The sequence below is a fragment of the Salvelinus namaycush genome, chromosome 4 (genome assembly GCF_016432855.1).
Source record: "Salvelinus namaycush isolate Seneca chromosome 4, SaNama_1.0, whole genome shotgun sequence".
NCBI lineage: Eukaryota > Metazoa > Chordata > Actinopteri > Salmoniformes > Salmonidae > Salvelinus > Salvelinus namaycush.
Window position 1 is genome coordinate 36,981,253 of NC_052310.1, and position 21,657 is coordinate 37,002,909.

At 42.1% G+C, this 21,657-nt stretch overlaps 1 protein-coding gene across 1 annotated transcript in view; it reads left to right on the top strand.

Moving 5' to 3' along the window:
- Positions 1-9,135: 9,135 nt before the first annotated feature.
- The window catches only part of LOC120045851 (cilia- and flagella-associated protein 46), a 48,597-nt gene continuing 36,075 nt past the window's right edge, over positions 9,136-21,657 (top strand). Inside the window, exons 1-5 of the mRNA XM_038990785.1 lie at positions 9,136-9,204; positions 11,297-11,494; positions 14,147-14,335; positions 14,504-14,626; positions 15,996-16,178. Coding sequence (XP_038846713.1) covers positions 9,136-9,204; positions 11,297-11,494; positions 14,147-14,335; positions 14,504-14,626; positions 15,996-16,178 — 762 coding nt within the window. The remainder of the gene's footprint in view (positions 9,205-11,296; positions 11,495-14,146; positions 14,336-14,503; positions 14,627-15,995; positions 16,179-21,657) is intronic.

A 21,657-nucleotide genomic window follows, 5' to 3' on the forward strand; every position in this document is an offset into this window, starting at 1 on the left:
CGTGTGTTTATCTATACATTTTTGTGTGTGCGCCTCTGTCTGTGTGTGCGTGTGTAGGCATGGGGAGCCCTGAGGATGACCTGACCCTGAGAGCAGCCATGTACGGCCTGCTGTTCCACATTTATGCGGACAGCTCAGATTGGACAGGAGCTCTGACGTTGCTGGAGCAGGCTATCAGAGACATGCCCCGCACCAGACACAGGCTGTGAGTGCTGGAGAGAAATGATGCGGGGAATAAGGGGAAATAATGGGGAAGGCCAGGAGGAAAGGGAGAGAGGAGAGAGATGGAAGAGGTTTTTAAAGGCCATGAGTACTACACTGACACTAGGAGAAAACGGGGGATAGAAATGGTGAAAGGAGAGGAGAGGGGGAGAGAGAGAGAGAGGGAAGAGGTTATACAGGACTGCGGACTCCTATCACTGGCGTCATCACATTTCTGTGTGCTTATTTGTACGCATGTTAATATGCCTCGATATGAATATGACGCTATAAATAAGTATGTGTGTTTTATGAAATGTCATATTTTGGATATGGGAAATTCCATCATTATGGAGGCCTCAGCAAAAAAGCCTGACCCTTATTGGGTGAATAAGCATAAAATATGTTTGATTTGTAAAATCTTTTGCTTAAACAATTCGTTTTTTTGTGGGGGGTTTTTTCAGCTTTTGTGAGGGCTTTTCAGAGCGTCAAATCCTTAGTAATGAAAACATTAGGTCTTGATAGTTTAGCCGGAGGAAATTATGCCCTTAATAAAGCATCACACAAGTTTTTCAGTGTTTGAAAAGGAAATATGGAACGTAACTCTTTCATGGCGATTATCACAATCATATTTCTGTGGGGTTACCCATGTGTGAGTATGTGATACCCTTTTCACACCACTGAGCCAAGATAAGCGGTACTGTGCTGGCCTGGTTATGGCATTCTGGTTACACATCCACATAGTTGCTGGAAATGACAATGTGAAAAGAAAATGTCTGAGCCAGCACAGGATGGTTTGGGTTGGCACGATGGTGGGAAACGGGCATGAGAATGTGAAACTGTGCTTGTCTTCCCCCATGACTGTGCCCTAGGCTCCTGTTCAAGCACCGGGTGCTGGTGAAAGCTCGGCTGGGGGAGAGTGTGGTGATAGACATGCAGAAGTTCCGGGATGAAGGGGAGCTCTACTGCTCCCACATGTGGCACCGAGTGGCGCTGTGTTCTGGGGAGATGCTACAGCAGTTGGCCTGCTACCAGAATGCCATTACTTCTTTACTGGTAAGGAAAGGGGGACACCTAGTCAGTTGTACAACTGAATACATTCAACCCGAAATCTGTCTTCCGCATTTAACCCAACCCCTCTGAATCAGAGAGGTGCGGAGGGCTGCATTTGCGTTTAGTGAATCCACCAGATCATGTAGTAGGGATGACCAGGCTTGTTCTCTTGATAAGTGCGTGAATTGGACAATTTTCCTGTCCTGCTAAGTATTCAAAATCGAATGAGTACTTTTGGGTGTCAGGGGAACTGTATGGAGTAAAAAGTACATTATTTTCTTTAGGAATGTAGTGGAGTAAAAGTTGTCAAAAATATAAATTAGTAAAGTAAGTAAAGATACCAAAAAAAACGACTTAAGTATTTTTACTTAAGTACTTTATACCACTGCACATACACAAACATATACACACAAAGAGACATTCTTGAGCAAACACATACACACACACCTACACCATACACATTCACTTTTGCATTTTCACTTTTGATTACTTTACATACATACAGTTCTTCAGTGTGCTCTTCGAAGTGTGAAATATTGTCGCAGTTCCTTGCCAGGTCTGAATCCAAGTGGCCCTATTGAGCTAAGGGACTCTAGCAGCATCTAGTGGAAGCTTAGTGCTATTGCAGCCAGGCTCTGTGCATCGCTTACGCTGTAGCTTTGTATGGGTGAACCTTATGGGTTTGTTGTGTTTGTGTAGAGTGTGAAGAGTCAGTGGCAGAAGGCAGATTTCCTGTTGGAGTTTGGGGAGTGGCTGTACTGTCAGAACGTTCCCCTTGCTGATGCCCAGCACCAGATACAGTGGGCTATCGACATCCTCCTGCACATGATCACTGACCAGGAAGAGAGCAATGGTATGTTTCTTGTCATTGCTATGTGTTTGTGTGATTGCTATGTAAAGGTCTGTTTAGTTACTGAAGAATCGTAAACCATTTCCTTTTTTTCTTTTCATTTTAATTAGTAGAGAAGACCGGTTCCAAGGGAAGCAAACTGAAAGAACTGGAGAGGAGAGAAAATTCCCAAGGAGGTACTGCTTTCTCTTGGGATAAATGAGTCTACTCATTTATGTTGACTGCTGTGCGTGTGTGTGTGCTTGTACATGTACGCCAGCCTTGGGTTCGAATACTATTTCAGATGTTTTCAAATATTTTAGCAGGGGTTGATTGAGCTTGCCTGGACCCAAGAGAATATTTTCAAAACTGCAACCCTGCAACTAGCACTACAGACAGGCCAGAGCGAATGGGAAAGTATTTTAAAGATTTAAACCCAGGTGGACAGTATGTGGGGAAATCCGACCCGAGTTAAGCACGCGTAACTGGAACGCAATTCCCTTTTTATGCAGTTTTCTCTCTATGCGTATTCTGACCTTGACCTTAAGCATGAGAACAGCATCCTATTCACCATTTGAGATCTAAGAGGTGTGTCTACAGATAAGCCGCATTATGACTTAATTCCCTCATAATTCCACCACCTTTACTCACAATGAAATGATGATTAAGGTCGAGCAACCTGTCGGTCCCAAGTGGAACAACATCTACTTAATTTTTCTGAAATAACACCGTTCTCCGTGCACTGTAATTTACAAATTGATAAGAGCTAGGTAAATGGAGTAAGCCGTTTGGGTAAGGGGATTGTAAATATAAATGACAATCGTTTTCGATCTTAGGATCGCTTGTAGACAAATGTGAAACCAGTCATATGGCAGCAAACTGAAGCATGTCAACAGGTCACCTTTTATCACCACAGTGACGTTTATGAAATGCTGGCCTTATAACATGTAAGGATGACATTTGGAGATCAACGCTATGACAGGCCTATAGCGCAAATGACAGGCCTATAGCGCAAATTACAGGCCTATAGCGCAAATGACAGGCCTATAGCGCCAAACCTACCAAGTTGATTTATGATTTCTAAAATGTTTTAATTATGCCCAGACTTTTCACTGTATCTAACAACAAAAAAATGGTATGGTGTTAAATATTATCTACTATCGGTAGCCACCGTCAATTATCCCTACATTCATGTATTACTGTCACTTTTTTTTCTTTTTTTCTTGCTGGATTCCATTATATCGTTAGTTTACCTTTATTTCCTCTGTCACGTTCGTGTGGTTGTTTCTTAGGATTGCTAGCAATAGTGGATCATATTAGGCTAACTTATTACAAGTTGTGCAATAATAGGGGACGGGTAGCCTATTTGTGTCATTATGGAACGCAGGCCATACGTAGCAGTTTAAACCTGGAGCATAGCGCATGGTTCACGATGACCGTTGTCATCACAGATCCATGGTGAGTGAGTATTATTAGGGTAGATTCATATGACTACTGTTCACTCACCTATTGTACACTCACCTTCCAATATTTCAACTATTGAACAATTGAATATGGCAACTTCAGGATGAATCAAACCACTGTATTTTTTGATTCGCCAATATATTTAGTGTGTAAAAGCTCTCCAAATATATATTTTTTATCATTCATGAATACCTTCTAACCCTAAATAATATACAAGATCAGAATATTTTTTAAATCTACCAATTGATGCTGAAAAGGAGACAAATATGTGTGTATTTAGGCCTACATGGCTTTCTTGAATTGATCCCTAATATTTTGAACCGTTCTCTCCATATATTCTAGTGAGTCTGTCGAGAAAATTCGAACTAAAGGTACCCAAATTTAAAGGGATTGCTTCAGATAAATGTACTGAAACCTCTATTGAATGAAAACTCCACCAGAAAATCTGTTAGCAAGTGGGAGGGTTTTCAGCAGGTGAATTACTTTTATTCAGCGCGTGCAAGGGAACCACGCCTGCAAAGCCCTTTACGCATCTGCATAAGGTAAGTCTGAATACCAACTACTGACTAGTGCGTAGGAAAGGCGTGCGCAAGGCGGCGTACATTTCTTAAGTCTGAAACGGGCCCTATATGTTTTTCCTCCTCCCTTACAGATGAGTCGGGAGAAGGGACAGGGCTGATACCAGTGAAGGTTCAGTCCCACATCGGGGTGCAGGGGGCGGTGTCTGGGCCCTGTCTCTCTGACCTCAGGGAGGTGAGGCGTCTGGACAGCCTGGTCAGAGCACACACTCTGCTGGCTGCCATGGGGGACAGGGCATCCCCCCAGCACCAACAGAACCTACTCAGGGCCTATAGCCTAGTGCTGCAGATCTGGCAGGTAGGGACTCCTTTAAAACTACCACACCTAAGTTGTGTTCATGAGGGCACACCGTAACAAAACATTTTGTAATGGACAACAGGTTCAGATAGTACCTTTACGTTTCATGTCTACTGAACACGACCCAGTAATTTCACAATGTTTTATACCAGCAGATGCATACAGTATAAGCCACAAAACGGTTTCTCCATTTAAAAAAAAATTGATTTACGGGTAACAAAAAGACGAGTGATAGCAGTGCACTCCCATTGCAGGTGTCCATGGCAACTGCACGTGAGGTAATCAGGGAGATGATGAAGAATCCTCTAGTCCCACCGTCCCGGCCATGTCCCTCTGCAACAGCCCAAAAAGACAAAGATAAGGAGAAGGACAAAGGCAAAAAATCTAAAGAGGTAGACCTGACCACCCAGGCCTGATCACCTTCAGAGAAGTCCATGGCTATTTTTTGTTGTTTTCTCATTGTATAGCATTGCAAATGACAAGTAATGAATGATACGATATGTTATTTTACCATTGTACATTCTTGCCAATGTGCAGTTTAGAGTATTTGTACAGTTCAATTGTACACTTTTGCCAGCTGAAAGGAATTAGGAATGAATATTTGGCCAAGGAATACCAGAGCTCTTCTGTGTTGAAACAGCCACCCCCTACTGAGGAGAAGCCCAAAGCCCGGAGGCCACAGGATGACGTGTTGCCCTCCAGCCCAGAGGAGTGGGCACAGTACGACTGTCCCGAGGATGTCCGCCAGGCCTTCAGATATGACACCAGCCCCCACTGCATCAACAGACACAGCCTCAGCAAACAGGCAGGCACCACTAAGCTCTCTCTGACTGCCTCTGTTATAGAGCCCGATAGGGTCATGTTCATTAGGGCACACCATGGCAAAACGTTTTGCAACAATAGTTGACAAGTTCAGGTAGTCTCCCTATTTCAGTCTGTTTTTGTCCTTTTGGTCCCTAGTGAATATAAATTAGAGTCATTATCGGAACAGGGACTGTTTCAATTGGCCGTGGCGGCTCAGGGTCGAAGGCTTGAAAGCCGGAAACATTGACTCAATATTGATCCTCGTCTTGACAAGTCATAATTTGTTTGTTGGAAGAGGATGTCTACTCATTGATTTTGGGAGCAAATCAGAATGTTGGCGGAGAGAGAAAAAAAAGAAGCTTATTTTAAATTAAAGACGTGTAGTGATTCATTTATCTTATGCCACTCCAGTGTGACAGTATTAGGTGACACAATTATGCTTGGTAATCATACAAGTTAAATGAGAACATGCTCAGATGGTGCAGTCCTACACAGTGTCAAAAATATGCTGATCGATGACCAGTCCAACACTTCATGATATCAGGCTGTACTGTAGTGTTTTTTTTTCTTCTCTGTCCTGTTCCACAAGCTGTATCAACACATGATACAGGTGGATAAAGTCTTATTGTCTATGGCTCAAAGTTTACACGTTCTACACATCAAATTTAACCACTGTCCTGCACAATTTAACCACTGTCCTGAACTACTTATTAAATTACTAATTACAAACGCAGGATGTTAATGAAACAAAATAGTAATGATTAAGTCATGTATTTACTTCCTTTTCTCCCTGTGTCTGGGTGGCTACAGACTCAGAGCTTGTTCTTCCTGGACCTGCTGGTGAAAGAGCTGCAGTCTCTTTCTCTCACCCACCTGACTCTTCCCATTCTGCACCTGGCGGAGGTCATTGCCCATGACCTGCTGGACAGAAGGAGCCTCTCTGACCTCTACCGTCTCAGGTGAGAGTTTATTCTTTCTGTGCGTGCACAGGTGCAACACTGCTACTTTCACTGGAAATAGTCTATGGGGCGTTTTACCAGACACCAGGCTAATACGGGACTAAAAAGCATTTTCAATGGAGATTCTCCATTTATCTTGCCTTTTAGTCCAGGACTAGACTTAATGTGTACAGGACATTGTGCATATACACTGAGTATACAAAACCATGAAGAACACAGTCTGTCATGCGCTTTCCTTGACAGACTGACCAGGTGAATCCAGGCGAAAGCTATGATCCCTTATTGATGTTATTTGTTAAATCCACTTCAATCATTGTAGATGAAGGGGAGGAGACGGGTTAAAGAAGGATTTCTAAGCCTTGAGACAATTGAGACATGGATTGTGTACAGTATGTGTGCCATTCAGAGGGTGAATGGGCAAGACAAAAAAGATTTCAACTCAATATTAGGAAGGTGGTCCTAATGTTTGGTATACTCAGGGTATGTTAGTTAAGGCTACTGCTTTTACTTTTGGCTTGTCAATGATTGAAAAACAGTGTAGAGCTAAACATTCAATATGAAAGGTTTTCCACGTGTGGTCCAAATCCTTGCCCATTTCAGAATCATTGATTTATTGTGAAATATTACCTAATAGTTTTCCCGTTTATTTCCTTATTCTAACGTTTTAGAATTGTGAGGAGCTGTTCTCAGCTGGATATGGAGACGTCTACAGTGTACCACGAGAAGCTCCTGAGCCTGACTGGTATCCATGAGCAGGAACAAATGGAGTATGTGTGCCTCACTCTTTTCCACCAGCTCCTGTACATATTGAATACTCATTTGTATTGGATTTGTAGTGTTTGCCCTGATTCTGTTACTGGTGTTTTGATCTCCTGTCCATGCATTATTTCATTGCAGGTGTCGCAAAGCTATAGCTTTACAAAGAGAGAGAAACAGCCTGTATATGGATTATAATGGCAAAACGGACAATGAGGTTAGTTTCAAAGTGTCATAGCTGAAATGAACAAGCATACCATACAAGGTGTATTATCACCGTAAGGGTTTATAGACCTAGAATTGAAGAGAAAGAAAGCGAAATGACCCCTGAAATGAATAACTGTACTCCTGTAGTTCTTAGTTTGATTCTACTTTTATTATAGTTTAAAGCCTGATTGGCAAGCAGCACAGGTTGATTACAGTCAAACGCAGAGACAGGGATATAAGTCCAAACTGCACTTTTCATAATGTTAAACCCATAACACATCATTATCACAGGTTCATGAGAGTTTAATTAGTTGCTTGTTAAATTTCAAATGGCCGTCGTTCATGTCAATCTGGCATGACGATGATCCAATTTTTTTTTTTAACGAGCATTATTAATGGTTGTACTTTTTCATTGCCTTACCCAGAGTTCTGCAGCCCGTGAACAATCCTTTAGATTTACAGTATGTTCAGATTTAACCTACTGAGTTCATTCCATAATTCCATATTTTCCATCTGGTGCAGGGCCAGAGGATTGAATAGAATTTAGGGATCAGAATTCTGACATTGCTGCCTTTATCCATTTCTCTGTTTACAGAAGTCTAAGGTTGACCACATCTGTCTGTCTGGGAAGCAGTGTGGGGATCTGTGGAGTCAGGATATCTGGCTTGATAAGGCTGAGATATGCCTTGGTATGGGACTGTACCAACCCGCCAGACAGCTACTGGCAGAGGCCCATCTGGTGGCTAAGGTTATTTCAGTTTGAGTAATTTTGTCAATAGTTTGGTTTTCAATATTTCTCTTAAGTAGTCCACTGCATATTTGTGAAGTGTTTCTCTGTTTTGGTTGAAATGTGACTCCTATTTATGTGTATGTGAAGTCATAACAGTTTAGCAATTCCCTTGTATTATATTTTTGTGGTCTCTTCTATTGTGTGCTCAGGAGCTGGGAGATCAGGCTGCAGCAGGGAGGAGTCTGCTCTCTCTTGCCGTCCTGGCCAATAAGGAACAGAATCACTCTCAGGCCTTGGCACTGCTGGAGAAGGCCCAAGACATGGGAGGTGATGAGGACTTCTGGTACAAGCTCACCCTGGCCCTGCTGACAGCTACGGTGACCCAGAGGGGCCAGGATACAGACACCAAGGTCAAAACTATTCTATTTTATTCTATTGAAGCTCCTACAAGCCTCTGCTCAATTGTCTCCTCTGAAGCAAATGTTGTCCTTTTCAATGTGACCACTCTCTCCCGTTACAGACAGATCAAATAGTAAAGCAAGGCTGTGGAGCCCTGAAATCGATGCTGGAAAAGAGGCGGAACCGAGCTCCCGTGCTCAGGTTCCTGATCACGTCTCTGGAGAGCAGGTAAGGCTCTTTGATGTCTGTGTTCTCCAAATTCAGTCCTGGAAAGCTGGGTTGTGCAGGCTGTCGATCCAGCCCCGCTGTAAATCACCTTATGGTCCAGAGTCAGACTCACCACCTTGATTAGTTTGATATTTGAATCAGGTGTGGTACTGCAGGGTTGGATCAAAAGCCCTGGTGTACAGTGTTCTCCCCTGTGCTGTGACCAAAATAGACCTCTAGATGTCATTGACTCACTGTGATGTCTGTCTTTCAGAGGGGCGGTGGAGCGTCTGCATGCAGTCAGCCCTGTCGAGCCAGGTGAGGCTCTGTCCACCCAGTCAGTACAGAATCTCATGGCTGCCTGTGACTCCCTGAGAGCGAGCACCAGTGAGTTCCTCCGACTGGGCCACAGAGAGCAAGCTGCTGAAGCTCTCCTGGAGCACGCACAGGCATTGAGGTCAGACATCAACACAACACATCATAGTATGATCTATCCAATTTGGGATCAATAACGTTCATTCATTCACTTTTGTCTACAATTCCTCTGTTGGTCCGCTTCAAATCATTCACAGCATGTTCTACTTTGTAGGATACTGGCTAAACACACTGACGATGAGGGAAAACTGCGCCACCTGCTGGATGCCTACTCCTTCATGCAGCAGGCCGTCTCCGTACAGGAACATGTGGTTCTGAACGCTCAAAGCCTGTTCCCATCACAAGAGGTAAAGCACATACTGTATACCTTCCCAATATCAGCCTTCAAGTCAGAACATACCATACAGTTCAAACTCTTAGGTAATAATTTGGACCTATTTTAAAACATGTTGTAATTTTACTAATCATCACCACCAGGTTGAGTCAAGTTATTCGGTTAGATTCTGATCTAAGGATGACGTGTGTATGAAACAGAAAACAGAACACATTTATTTTATAATTTTTACCCCCTTTTTCTCCCCAATTTCAGGATTACGATCTTGTCTCATTGCTGCAACTCCCCAACGGGCTTGGGAGAGGCGAAGGTCGAGTCATGCGTCCTCTGAAACATGACCTGCCAAACTGCGCTTTTTATTACCCGCTCACTTAACACGGAAGCCAGCTGCACCAATGTGTCGGAGGAAACACCGTTCAACTGACGACCAAAGTCAGCCTGCAGGTGCCTGGCCCGCCACAAGGAGGCGCTAGAGCGCGATGAGCCAAGTAAAGCCACCCCGGCCAAACCCTCTCCTAACCCAGACGACACTGGACCAATTGTGCGACGCCTTATGGGACTCCCAGTCACGGCCGGTAATGACACATCCTGGGGTCGAACCCCAGGCTGTAGTGACGCCGCCACACTGCGATGCAGTGCCTTAGACCGCTGCGCCACTCGGGAGGCCAGAACGCATTTATTTGAACCATATCTCAGCAGTGTTCTTCATTGTGAAGGAATTTGTCTTAATAAGCGTGCAAATCCTATTTTGCTCAGCTGTTACAGTTCCTCAAAACCGAGTTCTGGCTGTCTGTCCTGGAACTGAAAGCATTTGCAAACAAATTACACTCTATTTAGAGAGTAACTGAACATGTTGACAGGGTTGAGATATTAGATTTGCTTGTGAAAAGTCCATATATGGCTTGTCAGAAAGCCTGATTCGCTGCTTGGACTCAAGTCGACTCAGGGCTGCCAAGTCCAAGCCAGTGCTGCTAAATTATTTATTGAGTTCATTTTGCCCTTTGTTTCACTAGGGATCTACATTGTTACATTTTCCAAATGGATTATTTAATTATAGAACAAGGAATTCCTGAAAAGGAGAGAACCATCCATTATAAAGCAGATAAATATACCTATAAACAAGATAAACCTGACCTGCCTGTTAATACTCGCTCAATAAAAATGGCATAATCAGTTTTTTTTACTGAACATGATATCTCAGCCAAATTATTACTGAATGTGTGTGGACTCTGGTGGATCCACCTATTTGCTCCAGACCTCAGTTAATATCTGATATAGCCTACAGAGTAAACAGACAGACAAACAGACACACACACACCCGTTTTGAGTTGTTTTTTTCAGAAACACCTGATGGTTAAAAGCCAACTTTCAAACAGGCCGACATCCAAACTGCCTTATGTAGAAAAAGCATTCCAAAAGTCAATGTCAAATATGGAGCAGACACGACTTGCACACTGCCATTTTGAAATGCATCTTGATCTAATCATGAAAGGACATTGAAATTGCATCTTGCTTCATTATTAAACCACCTGCTGAAATCCGGAAGAATCCAGTGAGCTAGATACAATCTACTTTGACGGTCCAATTCTGCATTTAGGATTAACAGTCTATAGCCCTGTGCTTTCAGCAGATGGTACTGCTGCCCCAATAAGTTACATTGAAATGACATACCAAATATGAAAACAGCAGTGTATATGAATTCACTTACTCTCATGGAACCAGACGAGTGTCTGAAAATTGCATATGAAGTCTGTCACGCAAGATTTGAGTTTATTTGACCCAATCTACATTTTGTTTCTTGGTTACTTCCCTTTCGTTACGTTGTAAATGAAGGTGTCACTTTTGTTCAGTCTGAAGATGTACATCGATATACGTTTATCTTCTTCATGAACTTTTCCATTACAAAGGAAATCAAATTCAGATCTAAGCCTTTTAAAGCTATCTTGCACTGGGTTGAAAAATGAGCTGGGCACAATAAGACATTTTAACTTCCTGCATTTGCATTTACAGTGGTGTCTGTGCGTGTGTTCTTGTTGTTGTAATGTGTCTGTCATAATCTTTGTCTTTTTCTCGCTCTCTCTTTCTGCCCTCTGTACCTTCCACAGTGTCAGCCCTTGTCTCTCCCAGCCACGAGGAGGCTGTTGCGGGTCAGACTGGCTCTGGCTGAGCTGTCCTTAGCCATGCTGGAACAGGTGTGTGCTGAGGAGAACAGACTTGCCCTGGCCCAGGACAGGAAAGCCTCTGTGGAGAGAACCGTGGAGGAGTTTGTACGCATTACACCAGACCTCGGATCTGTAGAGCAGGTAAGGGCATAGATAGAGGTCGTGTCCAAATACACATAATTGCGTTCTAAATAGTAGGCTTTTTGGGTATGCGAAGAAATTTAACGTTTTATAGTATGTGACATTTCTGAAATGTTTTATGCTTTAAATACCAGGATGTCATACTCATTTCGCTTTTCATCAAGTAGAATTCGCTGCACACTGTTGAGGAAGAGAATCATATTTTCACACTTTTTGACTGTTTGACAACAGTTGATAATCAGAATAGGGGATGCCCTCAAAAAAAATGAACGAATAGCAGCGAACAAGCACGATTTTCAAACCTGTTTGGTTTGCTTGGATAGCTAGCTAGCTAGTAGTCAATGCCATGGCAAGCAAGATATGATCTAAGCTAGCTAGCTAGCCTATTATGCTAGCGACGACGCTTACCGTTTAGCTAATTAACGTCAACAAGCTAAATACATAGCTCTGAGTCTGGCTGGCACTGGCAGGAGTATGGGGTAACGTTAGTTACAGCATGGTGAGGGTGAATTAAATTCTTCAACATCTTGCTAGCTAGCAACATTAGCAAAGCTAGCTGCAGTTATATATTGGCTGCCTAGCAACATGACATCATTTCTGGAGGCAGTGTAAACACAATTTGTGTTAGTCCACCAAGGCCAGCCCAACCTGGGTTGACTTCAAAGTCCCAATGGAAACGGGGATTAAGCCAGTTCCAATGTGATCGGTACCCCTCCCCTTGGCCCTAATTACCCCTTCAATGTTTGCAGATCTGTACGGTGAAAGCAATATGGTGGAAGCTTTACCACTACACCTATACAGCCTCTTCAGACATGCTAACATCAAGGGATTAGTGCCAAGGGGGAGGGATAGGGAGAAATTTGAGACTGGTGGATAGACATAGCGAAAGAAAACTACTGGCCTACACAGTTATTGGACAAGTTACAAACAAAACTATTTCCTCAATTCTGGGAGGCTTATTACAAGTCAATGCCCGACTTGTGAGAGCGGGAGAGGAGATTGCCGATTTCATCAACTAGCGCTTTGAGTTGCAAATGGTCTATCTAATATTTATGTGTGAAGCTAATGATTAGGCTCAGACAGGGATGGGCTCGTAGGATATGGGCATGCAGACTGCAGAGCACACGCACTCCTCTGGTCAATCTTAAGTAGTTCTGTGGGAGGACCGCAATCATGTCTGTCTGATAGTAAAGGGCTTTTCTCCCAGAGTGAAATCTCCACCGCTATAATGGTCTGATCTGATCAATACTGGCAGTGATTAAGCTTATTGCTTGATGACTCGCTTCATGTTGTTTCTCTCTGTTGCTGCTCCCCCGTCATATCAGCTCCCCCATGAAAAGAACTAAGCAAGATCTCACTATTAGTAAGATCTGGTCTGTAGCTACAACCTTTAAGGGGTTTTTTTTTGTTGAGAAATGGCCCGTCTTCTGCAACCAAGACGATTCATTAAACCAATGTGCTTTCGATTTGGAGGAGTTTGTGTTTGTCTTGAAATTCCCGAAGTTGGTACACGGGAGGGAGGACCTCCTCTATTAGAGGAAGTCCAAGTTGGTTTTGGAATAAGGATTAGGCCTACCTATTGGGTAATGACCGACGCCGGGGATGAGAAGCAGGTACGGGGAGTTGAACATTTTAATGCGGAACAGACAGGTAACAGGACAGGAACAGCGTCAGCACACGGGTATACAAAGACATACGAACATTACTGTAGAAGCCGGGAACAGAGCGGGGAACCAGATAGATATAGGGAAGGTAAGGACAGAGGTGATTGAGTCCAGGTCAGTCCAATAATTGCTGATGCGCGTGACGGGGGGAAGGCAGGTGTGCGTAATGATGATGGCAGGAGTGCGCAATGCTGGGGAGCCTGGCGCCCTCGAGTGCCAGGGGGGAAGAGCTGGAGCATAGTGCAGTGGTTCCCAACCAGTGTACACTCACTTATAAAAGTGACCTGTGGAATGCACATGGAATTTTGACTTGGGGGCACTAGTGCCGGTCAGATAATAGATTAAATGGCACATGGTTACAACTGTATCTTTGTTTCAAGTCCAGTGCGCTCAGGCTGTTATTACATTTGTATCATTTGAGTGGAGTGCAGTAATTTGAATCATTTTTCTTCATCTGTGAAAACCATTAGCAAAGGCAAATCTGATTTAGGTTTAGTCAGTCATTTATTTCTTAATACATGGCTCTGGGCTTAGCTCTACCACAGCCTCTGCCATAGAAACAAACGGAGCATGACATTGTGTCTGCGGTTGCGCCTTTATAATGCCTAAAACCGCTCATCTGTAGCTCAAACTGTTCAAAACTAAAGACCTATTTTACCAGAGCTACATTTTCTTCCTGGTGCAGATTCGCGGAACGCTCTTACAGGGGTACACACAAATTAACATGAGTAAGGAACTATCAAACTATCAAAACGATGAAAATATTTCAAATAAACCCTATTTAATGTCTAAACTTTAGTCCCAGAAAATAGATGATTTGCAGTGTTGGATCAGATGAGATGGTCATTACCATTCAAAAAATGAATAGGGACATTTTAGGTGTGCTGCAGAATTTTGTATTCCATCTCCCTCCCTTCTTCCTTTATACATCCCTCCATTTCCTCTGTGTCCCCCAGTAACCACCCCATCCCCTTTGTTCCCTTTGTAGGAGTGGATAACTACAGGGAGGACCCTGGGGCAGGTGGCTTTGAGCCAGCTGGCCACAGTCAACTTCCTGTCCCTTGACTGTTTGGAGACCAGAGCCAGCTCTCTGAGCCTGATGGGGAAATGCCTGAGGCTGCTAGCCATGCAGAGAGACCCGCTCTACCCCTTCACCCTCTGGGATGGACACAACCTGGTACAGACACTGACAGACAATACCAAAAACATAAAAAATGGACTAAAATAAATTAGGGGGGCTCAAAGTGACTTTTAGAGATGTCATTCCTCTTCATAAAAATCTAAGAGCTCAAACATTGTCAGCGTTCATGACCAGATTGTGAACTAATCTTGATTCTATGAACAGGAGGAGGACCGGTCAGAGTCTAAAGCCAGCCCTGAGGAGGAGGAGGAGTTAACCGGAGAGAATGGCCGAGAGTCAAGCAGAACGGAGCCCAGACAGTATGCAGCCAAATATGCTGAGTTGCAGGTACTCTATAGTCTACCTGGAACCTTTCCTCCACTTTAATCTGGTGTCTTTAGACAAATCTAGTTGTTCTTATCTTCAACGGAAGTCACTTTCTTGGCTAGTCTTGATATACTGTAAAAGGCCGTCTTTATTTTTAAAGTAATCTTGGTTACCCAGAAGTAAAATTCTCTCGTGAAAGTTTGTCGTTTCCTGTTTTACTTCTGGGGGAATGCCATTAGCAATTGTGATTATCTTTGTGCAAAGCAGTGATGGAAAAGGTACCCAATTGTCATACTTGCGTAAAAGTAAAGAAAGTCACCCAGTAAAATACTACTTGAGTTAAAGTCTAAAAGTATTTGCTTTTAAATGTACTTAAGTATGAAAAGTAAATGTAATCGCTAAAATATACTTAAGTATCAAAAGAAAAAGTAAAAGTATAAATCATTTCAACTTCCTTATATTAAAGCAAACCAGACAGCACAATTATTATTTTTTTTTTAAATTCACGGATAGCCAGGTGCACACTTCAACATTCAGACATAATTTACAAAGGAAGCATTTGTGTTTAGTGAGTCCGCCAGATGAGAGGCAGTAGGGATGACCAGGGATGTTTTCTTGATAAGTGCGTGAATTAGAACATTTTCCTGTCCTGCTAAGCATTCAAAATGTAACAAGTACTTTTGGGTTTCAGGGAAAATGTAAGGATTAAAAAGTACATTATTTTCTCTAGGAACGTAGTGGAGTAAAAGTAATATAAATAGTAAAGTACAGATACCCTAAAAAACTACTTAAGTAGTACGTTAAAGTATTTTTACTTAAGTACTTTACACCACTCGTGCAAAGGAAGGAAGCGAAGTCTCCTCCCTCGCAAACGAAAACTCTCGGCCAAATCCCTCCCTTCCGCTAATTTCACCCATGTTTATCATGGCCAAAAATGAATGAATGAATGAATTGTTTAATGAATATTTACGATACAGCCGATTTTGACTTTGTGGCTGTGGAATCTAGTGGAAACCGTTTATCATCCGCACACAGGCTTGAAAATCACCGCACCAGTTTAAGCACCGCCTTCGTCCAATCCTGATTCATCCAAATAATCAATGACGAAAACCCAAAACCAGGAACTACTGTTGCTCGTAATCACAAAATTCTATGTGCGCTTTGACAGATTCTTGCCGTTTCATCTGTCCACGAGAGTATATTAAAAGTAACCTAAGAAGGTCAAGTCCATCCAGAAATGTTACTCTGAAGTTGGTGCAATAGATTAATAGCAACAGGTGGCATTATGATAGCATGGTGGCATGCACAACTTGTAGCTACTTGTTTTCTCTCTCTGTTTGTGTGTGCGCGTGCGCACGTGTGCGTGTGTACGTGTGCGTGTGTATTCCAGAGAAGAAGACGTTCTGCCCAGCAGCTTCTGGCTCAGGCCAGTGAGACTTTAGCACAGGCCGTCAGCCTCTGCCTCCAACACAAACTCCCCAGCTCCATCCTCTCAGAAGCCTGTCTCAATATGCTGGAGTGTCACGGACAGTTTGACCCCTGTGCCACTGGTCAATACCTAGCCCTGCTCCAGGTACAGTATGTACAGTTGAAGTCGGAAGTTAACATTCACTTAGGTTGGAAAAATTAAAACTTGTTTTTCGACCACTCCACAAATTTCTTGTTAACAAACTATAGTTTTGGCAAGTCAGTTAGGACATCTACTTTGTGCATGACACAAGTCATTTTTCCAACTATTGTTTACAGACAGATTATTTCACTTAGAATTCACTGTATCACAATTCCAGTGGGTCAGACGTTTACATACACCAATGTCGTGTCTTTGGGTATGCCGGATTAAGTGATATGACATGCTATTCTATAAAATCCTTTCTCTGTAATTAATATTACCTGATTGAGCTAATCATGTAAATGTAATTAACTAGAAAGTCGGGGCACCACGAAATAATATTTATAGAGCAGTTATCTTCCGAATAAACTCTTAAAGACCTAGTAATATTTTACATCAATAGCAGTCAATATTAATCGTCACCTTATTTCAGTCTCATCTGAAAGTTGTAAATTCTTGGTTATCTTCACAAACCCTGGCTAACAAGTTGAATCAGCAATACAAAGTTGGGTTTAATTATTTATTTACTAAATACCTAACTAATCACACAGAATTACATATACACAGAATGAATCATACCTTGATTACAAATTATGTCATAAAGGAAAATGTCCCGAGCGGATGGAACAGATATGACAGCTGGTTACACAAAGAACGGGGGTTGGGTTTGAGTGAAAGAGCGGGAAGACTGAAGAACAAAGGGAGAAGCTGTGTCTATCGGGCCGACAAAGGGAGAAGCTGTGTCTCTATCGGGCCGTAGGCAGCTACTCTATTGTAAATACAAAATCTTATGCATTCTAAATTACCGCCCATTTGGAAAAGGAAATTGAAATAAATATTTACTCTGAGCTGCGCTTCAATAGGTTGGCGGTAGATGGAAGGCCGTGTTGCCCAACAGAGTCCTTGGTCCTTTGAAGAGTGTATCTGGTGGTGAACGGGATACGTTGTAGTGTCGTCGTTGTGTGGTAGACGGGATACTCTGTCTGTCCTCTCCTAGCCCATGTTTACAGCGGCCGCTGCTAACTCAACGGCTAGGAGGTGTCACTTCTGTAGCGAATAAGTGTTCAAAGTTCATACCATTCACAACCAAAGCTCACACTGAGGTTGGCTTCGTTCTGTAGTTATTATCTGAATCCTTCTGACATCGGACCGTCATCCTAATGTCCCCGGAACAGGAGGTTACATTTTCGTCAAGGGCTTATATAGTGGAGGGAGAAGGGTGTGTTTCATAGTTTATAACCCATGTCTCTTCACAGGGGCGGGCCACTGATTGAGCAGAGCCCTAACCTTATGAAAACCCAAATCTCTCATTTGGAAGCTAAAATTACATTTAATCTTTTCACAAATAATTTTATATTTAAACATTTGAATTGCACAACAATTCCATGTGAATCTGATAACTATAATGTGTAGACTTTCCCAGTTACAGTTTAGGTCGTCCTGTCATCAGTCATAATGTCTCAGATGACAACCGGACTGACATCATATTCATTAACTTCTTACGGCTGAGATCGGCTGAGATCCCGTTAACGGACTTGACAACAGCCAGTGAAAGTGCAGGGCGCCAAATTCAAACAACAGAAATCTCATAATTAAAATTCCTCAAACAGACAAGTATTTTACACCATTTTAAAGATAAACTTGTTGTTAATCCCACCACAGTGTCCGATTTCAAAAAGGCTTTACGACGAAAGCACACCATCTGATTATGTTAGGTCAGTACCTAGTCACAGAAAAACACAGCCATTTTTCCAGCCAAAGAGAGGAGTCACAAAAAGCAGAAATAGAGATAAAATTAATCACTAACCTTTGATGATCTTCATCAGATGACACTCATAGGACTTCATGTTACACAATGCATGTATGTTTTGTTCGATAAAGTTCATATTTATATCCAACATCTTAATAATAAACATTGATAAAAGTTACAAGTATTATACATGGAACTTTAGATAAACTTCTCCTTAACCTCTAACGCCTCCCAAACCCGCATCCGGGATCCCCCCCATCACAAAAGCTGACTAGCATAGCCTAGCCTAAAGCCACAGGGATATCATATAATAAAATGTTCATGAAATCACAAGTCCAAGACACCAAATGAAAGATACACATCTTGTGAATAAAGCCATCATTTCTGATTTTTAAAATGTTTTACAGGGAAGACAAAATATGTAAATCTATTAGCTAACCACGTTAGCAAAAGACACCACTCCCATACTCCACCATTTTCTTACTGCATCAGTAGCTATCACAAATTTGACCAAATAAAGATATAAATAGCCACTAACCAAGAAACAACCTCATCAGATGACAGTCTGATAACATATTTATTGTATAGCATAGGTTTTGTTAGAAAAATGTGCATATTTCAGGTATAAATCATAGTTTACAATTGCAGCCCCCATCACAACTCTCACTAAAATGACTAGAATAACTACAGAGACCATCGTGTATTAGCTAATTACTCATCATAAAACATTTCTTAAAAATACACAGCGTACAGCAATTGAAAGACACAGATCTTGTGAATCAAGACAATATTTCAGATTTTCTAAGTGTTTTACAGCGAAAACACAATATATCGTTATATTAGCTTACCACAATAGCAAACCAGACAACAGCATTGATTCCAGCCAAACACAGCGATAACGTATTCACCACCAAAATAAATTAATTTTTCACTAACCTTCTCAGAATTCTTCAGATGACAGTCCTGTAACATCATATTACACAATCCATATAGGTTTTGTTCGAAAATGTGCATATTTAGCAGCACAAATCGTGGTTATACAATGTGATCAGTGGCAACAGGTCATGCATTCTGGCCAGCGCCATCTTGGAAAGGCACCTAATCTAATCAATAAATAATCGTAAACTTGACTAAAAAATACAGGTTGGACATCAAATGAAAGATGCATTAGTTATTAATGCAACCGCTGAGTTAGATTTTTAAAATTAACGTTACTAGACATACAGTGTGCGTTACAGCCAGACTAGTGCCGCAATAATGGCGGACAAATCCGTTTACATTTTTCCACATAAATACGGAATAACATCATAAATAGCTCTTACTTTTGGACGAGCTTCCATCAGAATCTTGTGCAAGTGGTCCCTTGTCCAAAAGAATCGTTGCTTGGTTGTAAAACGTCGTCTTCAACTTCGGAATTAGCAGCTAAGAATAGCTATGTGGCCACAACATGCCCAAATCCTCCAAACGCAATACTAAGGAAATTCCGAAAATAGCAATATACTCGCATAAACTGATATAACTCGGTTTAAAATAACTTCGTTATGATGTTTCTAACACCTATATCGAATTAAATTACAGACGGATATATCTAAGGTCGATAACTGAGCGTTTCAAAATGCCATCCTGAGGTCCTGCTTTGCGCAATGACGAACGTCGAAAAGAGAGCTCCCCTCGTTCCTTGGCCTTTTATAAACTCTGAGAACTACGTAGAAACTCCATTCCACTTCTCATTGGTTACTGACATCCAGGGGAAGGCGGGGGCAGTTCATGTCGACCCATAGGATACATACAGAGCTTTAAACTGATCTGAGAACAGAGCCTCATTTTCAGACCTTCGCAGTTCCTGTCATGGATTTCGCTGCAGAAAGAGTTCTGGTTCACCCACAGACATAATTCAAACGGTTTTAGAAACTAGAGATTGTTTTCTATCCAATAGTAATAATAATATGCATATTGTACGAGCAAGAATTGAGTACGAGGCAGTTTAATTTGGAGACCAATTTTCACTAAGTCGAAACAGCACCCCCTATATTCTCAAGAGGTTAATGCAACCGCTGTGTCAGATTTCAAAAAAACTTGAAAAAACAGCGCTCAGAGACCAAAACAAGCCATACAGATATCCGCCATGTTGTGGAGTCAACAGAAGCCAGAAATAGTATTATAAATATTCACTTACCTTTGATGATCTTCATCAGAATGCACTCCCACAATAAATGGTTGTTTTGTTCGATAACGTCCATAATTTATGTCCAACTACCTCCTTTTTGTTCGCGCGTTTAGTTCCAAAATCCAAATTGATGACGCGCAGGCCAGACGAAAAGTCAAAATATTCCATTACAGTTCGTAGAAACATGTCAAACGATGTATAGAATCATTCTTTAGGATGTTTTTAACATAAATCTTCAATAATGTCTCAACCGGAGAATTCCTTTGTCTGTAGAAATGCAATGGAACGCAGCTAACTCTCACGGGGGAGCGCCTGAGTGAGCTCGTGGCACTCTGCCAGAGCCCTGGCTCAATCAGCTCTTATTCCCTAATCCCTCACAGTAGAAGCATCAAACAAGGTTTTAAAGACTGTTGACATCTAGTGGAAGCCTTAGGAAGTGCAATATGACCCCATAGACACTGTATTTTGGATAGGCAAACCTACAAACCTCAGATTTCCCACTTCCTGGTTGGATTTCTTCTCAGACTTTTGCCTGCCATATGAGTTCTGTTATACTCACAGACATCATTCAACAGTTTTAGAAACTTCAGAGTGTTTTCTATCCAAATCAGTTTACTCTGGGCACCTTATTCATCCAAGCTACTCAATACTGCCCCCAGCCATAAAAAGTTAAGAACCAACGCATATTTTCAACTGGTTCTATTACCGAAATATGGTTCCTTTCCCTCCACTTGTTTGATGTTCCCAGACTCTCTATGTTTAACAAAGGCTATTCAAGAGTCCCTCTGTAGAGTCAAGAGAGAGGGAAGGGAGAAAGGTATTTATGGGGGGGTATTAAACCTTACCCACAGGCCAACGTCATGACACTAAGTTGACTGTGCCTTTAAACAGCTTGGAAAATTCCAGAAAACGATGTCATGGCTTTAGAAGCTTCTGATAGGCTAATTGACATAGTTTGAGTCAATTGGAGGTGTACCTGTGGATGTATTTCAAGGCCTACCTTGAAACTCAGTGCCTCTTTGCTTGACATCATGGGAAAATCAAAAGAAATCAGCCAAGACCACAGAAAAAAATTGTGGACCTCCACAAGTCTGGTTCATCCTTGGGAGCAATTCCCAAACGCCTGAAGGTACCACGTTCATCTGTACAAACAATAGTATGCAAGTATAAACACCATGGGACCACGCAGCCGTCATACCACTCAGGAAGGAGACGCTTTCTGTCTCCTAGAGATGAACGTACTTTGGTACGAAAAGTGCAAATCAATCCAGAACAACAGCAAAGGACTTTGTGAAGATGCTGGAGGAAACAGGTACAAAAGTATCTATATCCACAGTAAAACGAGTCCTATATCGACATAACCTGAAAGGCCGCTCACCAAGGAAGAAGCCACTGCTCCAAATCCGCCATAAAAAATCCAGACTCCGGTTTGCAACTGCACATGGGGACAAAGCTTGTACTTTTTGGAGAAATGTCCTCTGGTCTGATGAAACAAAAATAGAACTGTTTGGCCATAATGACCATCG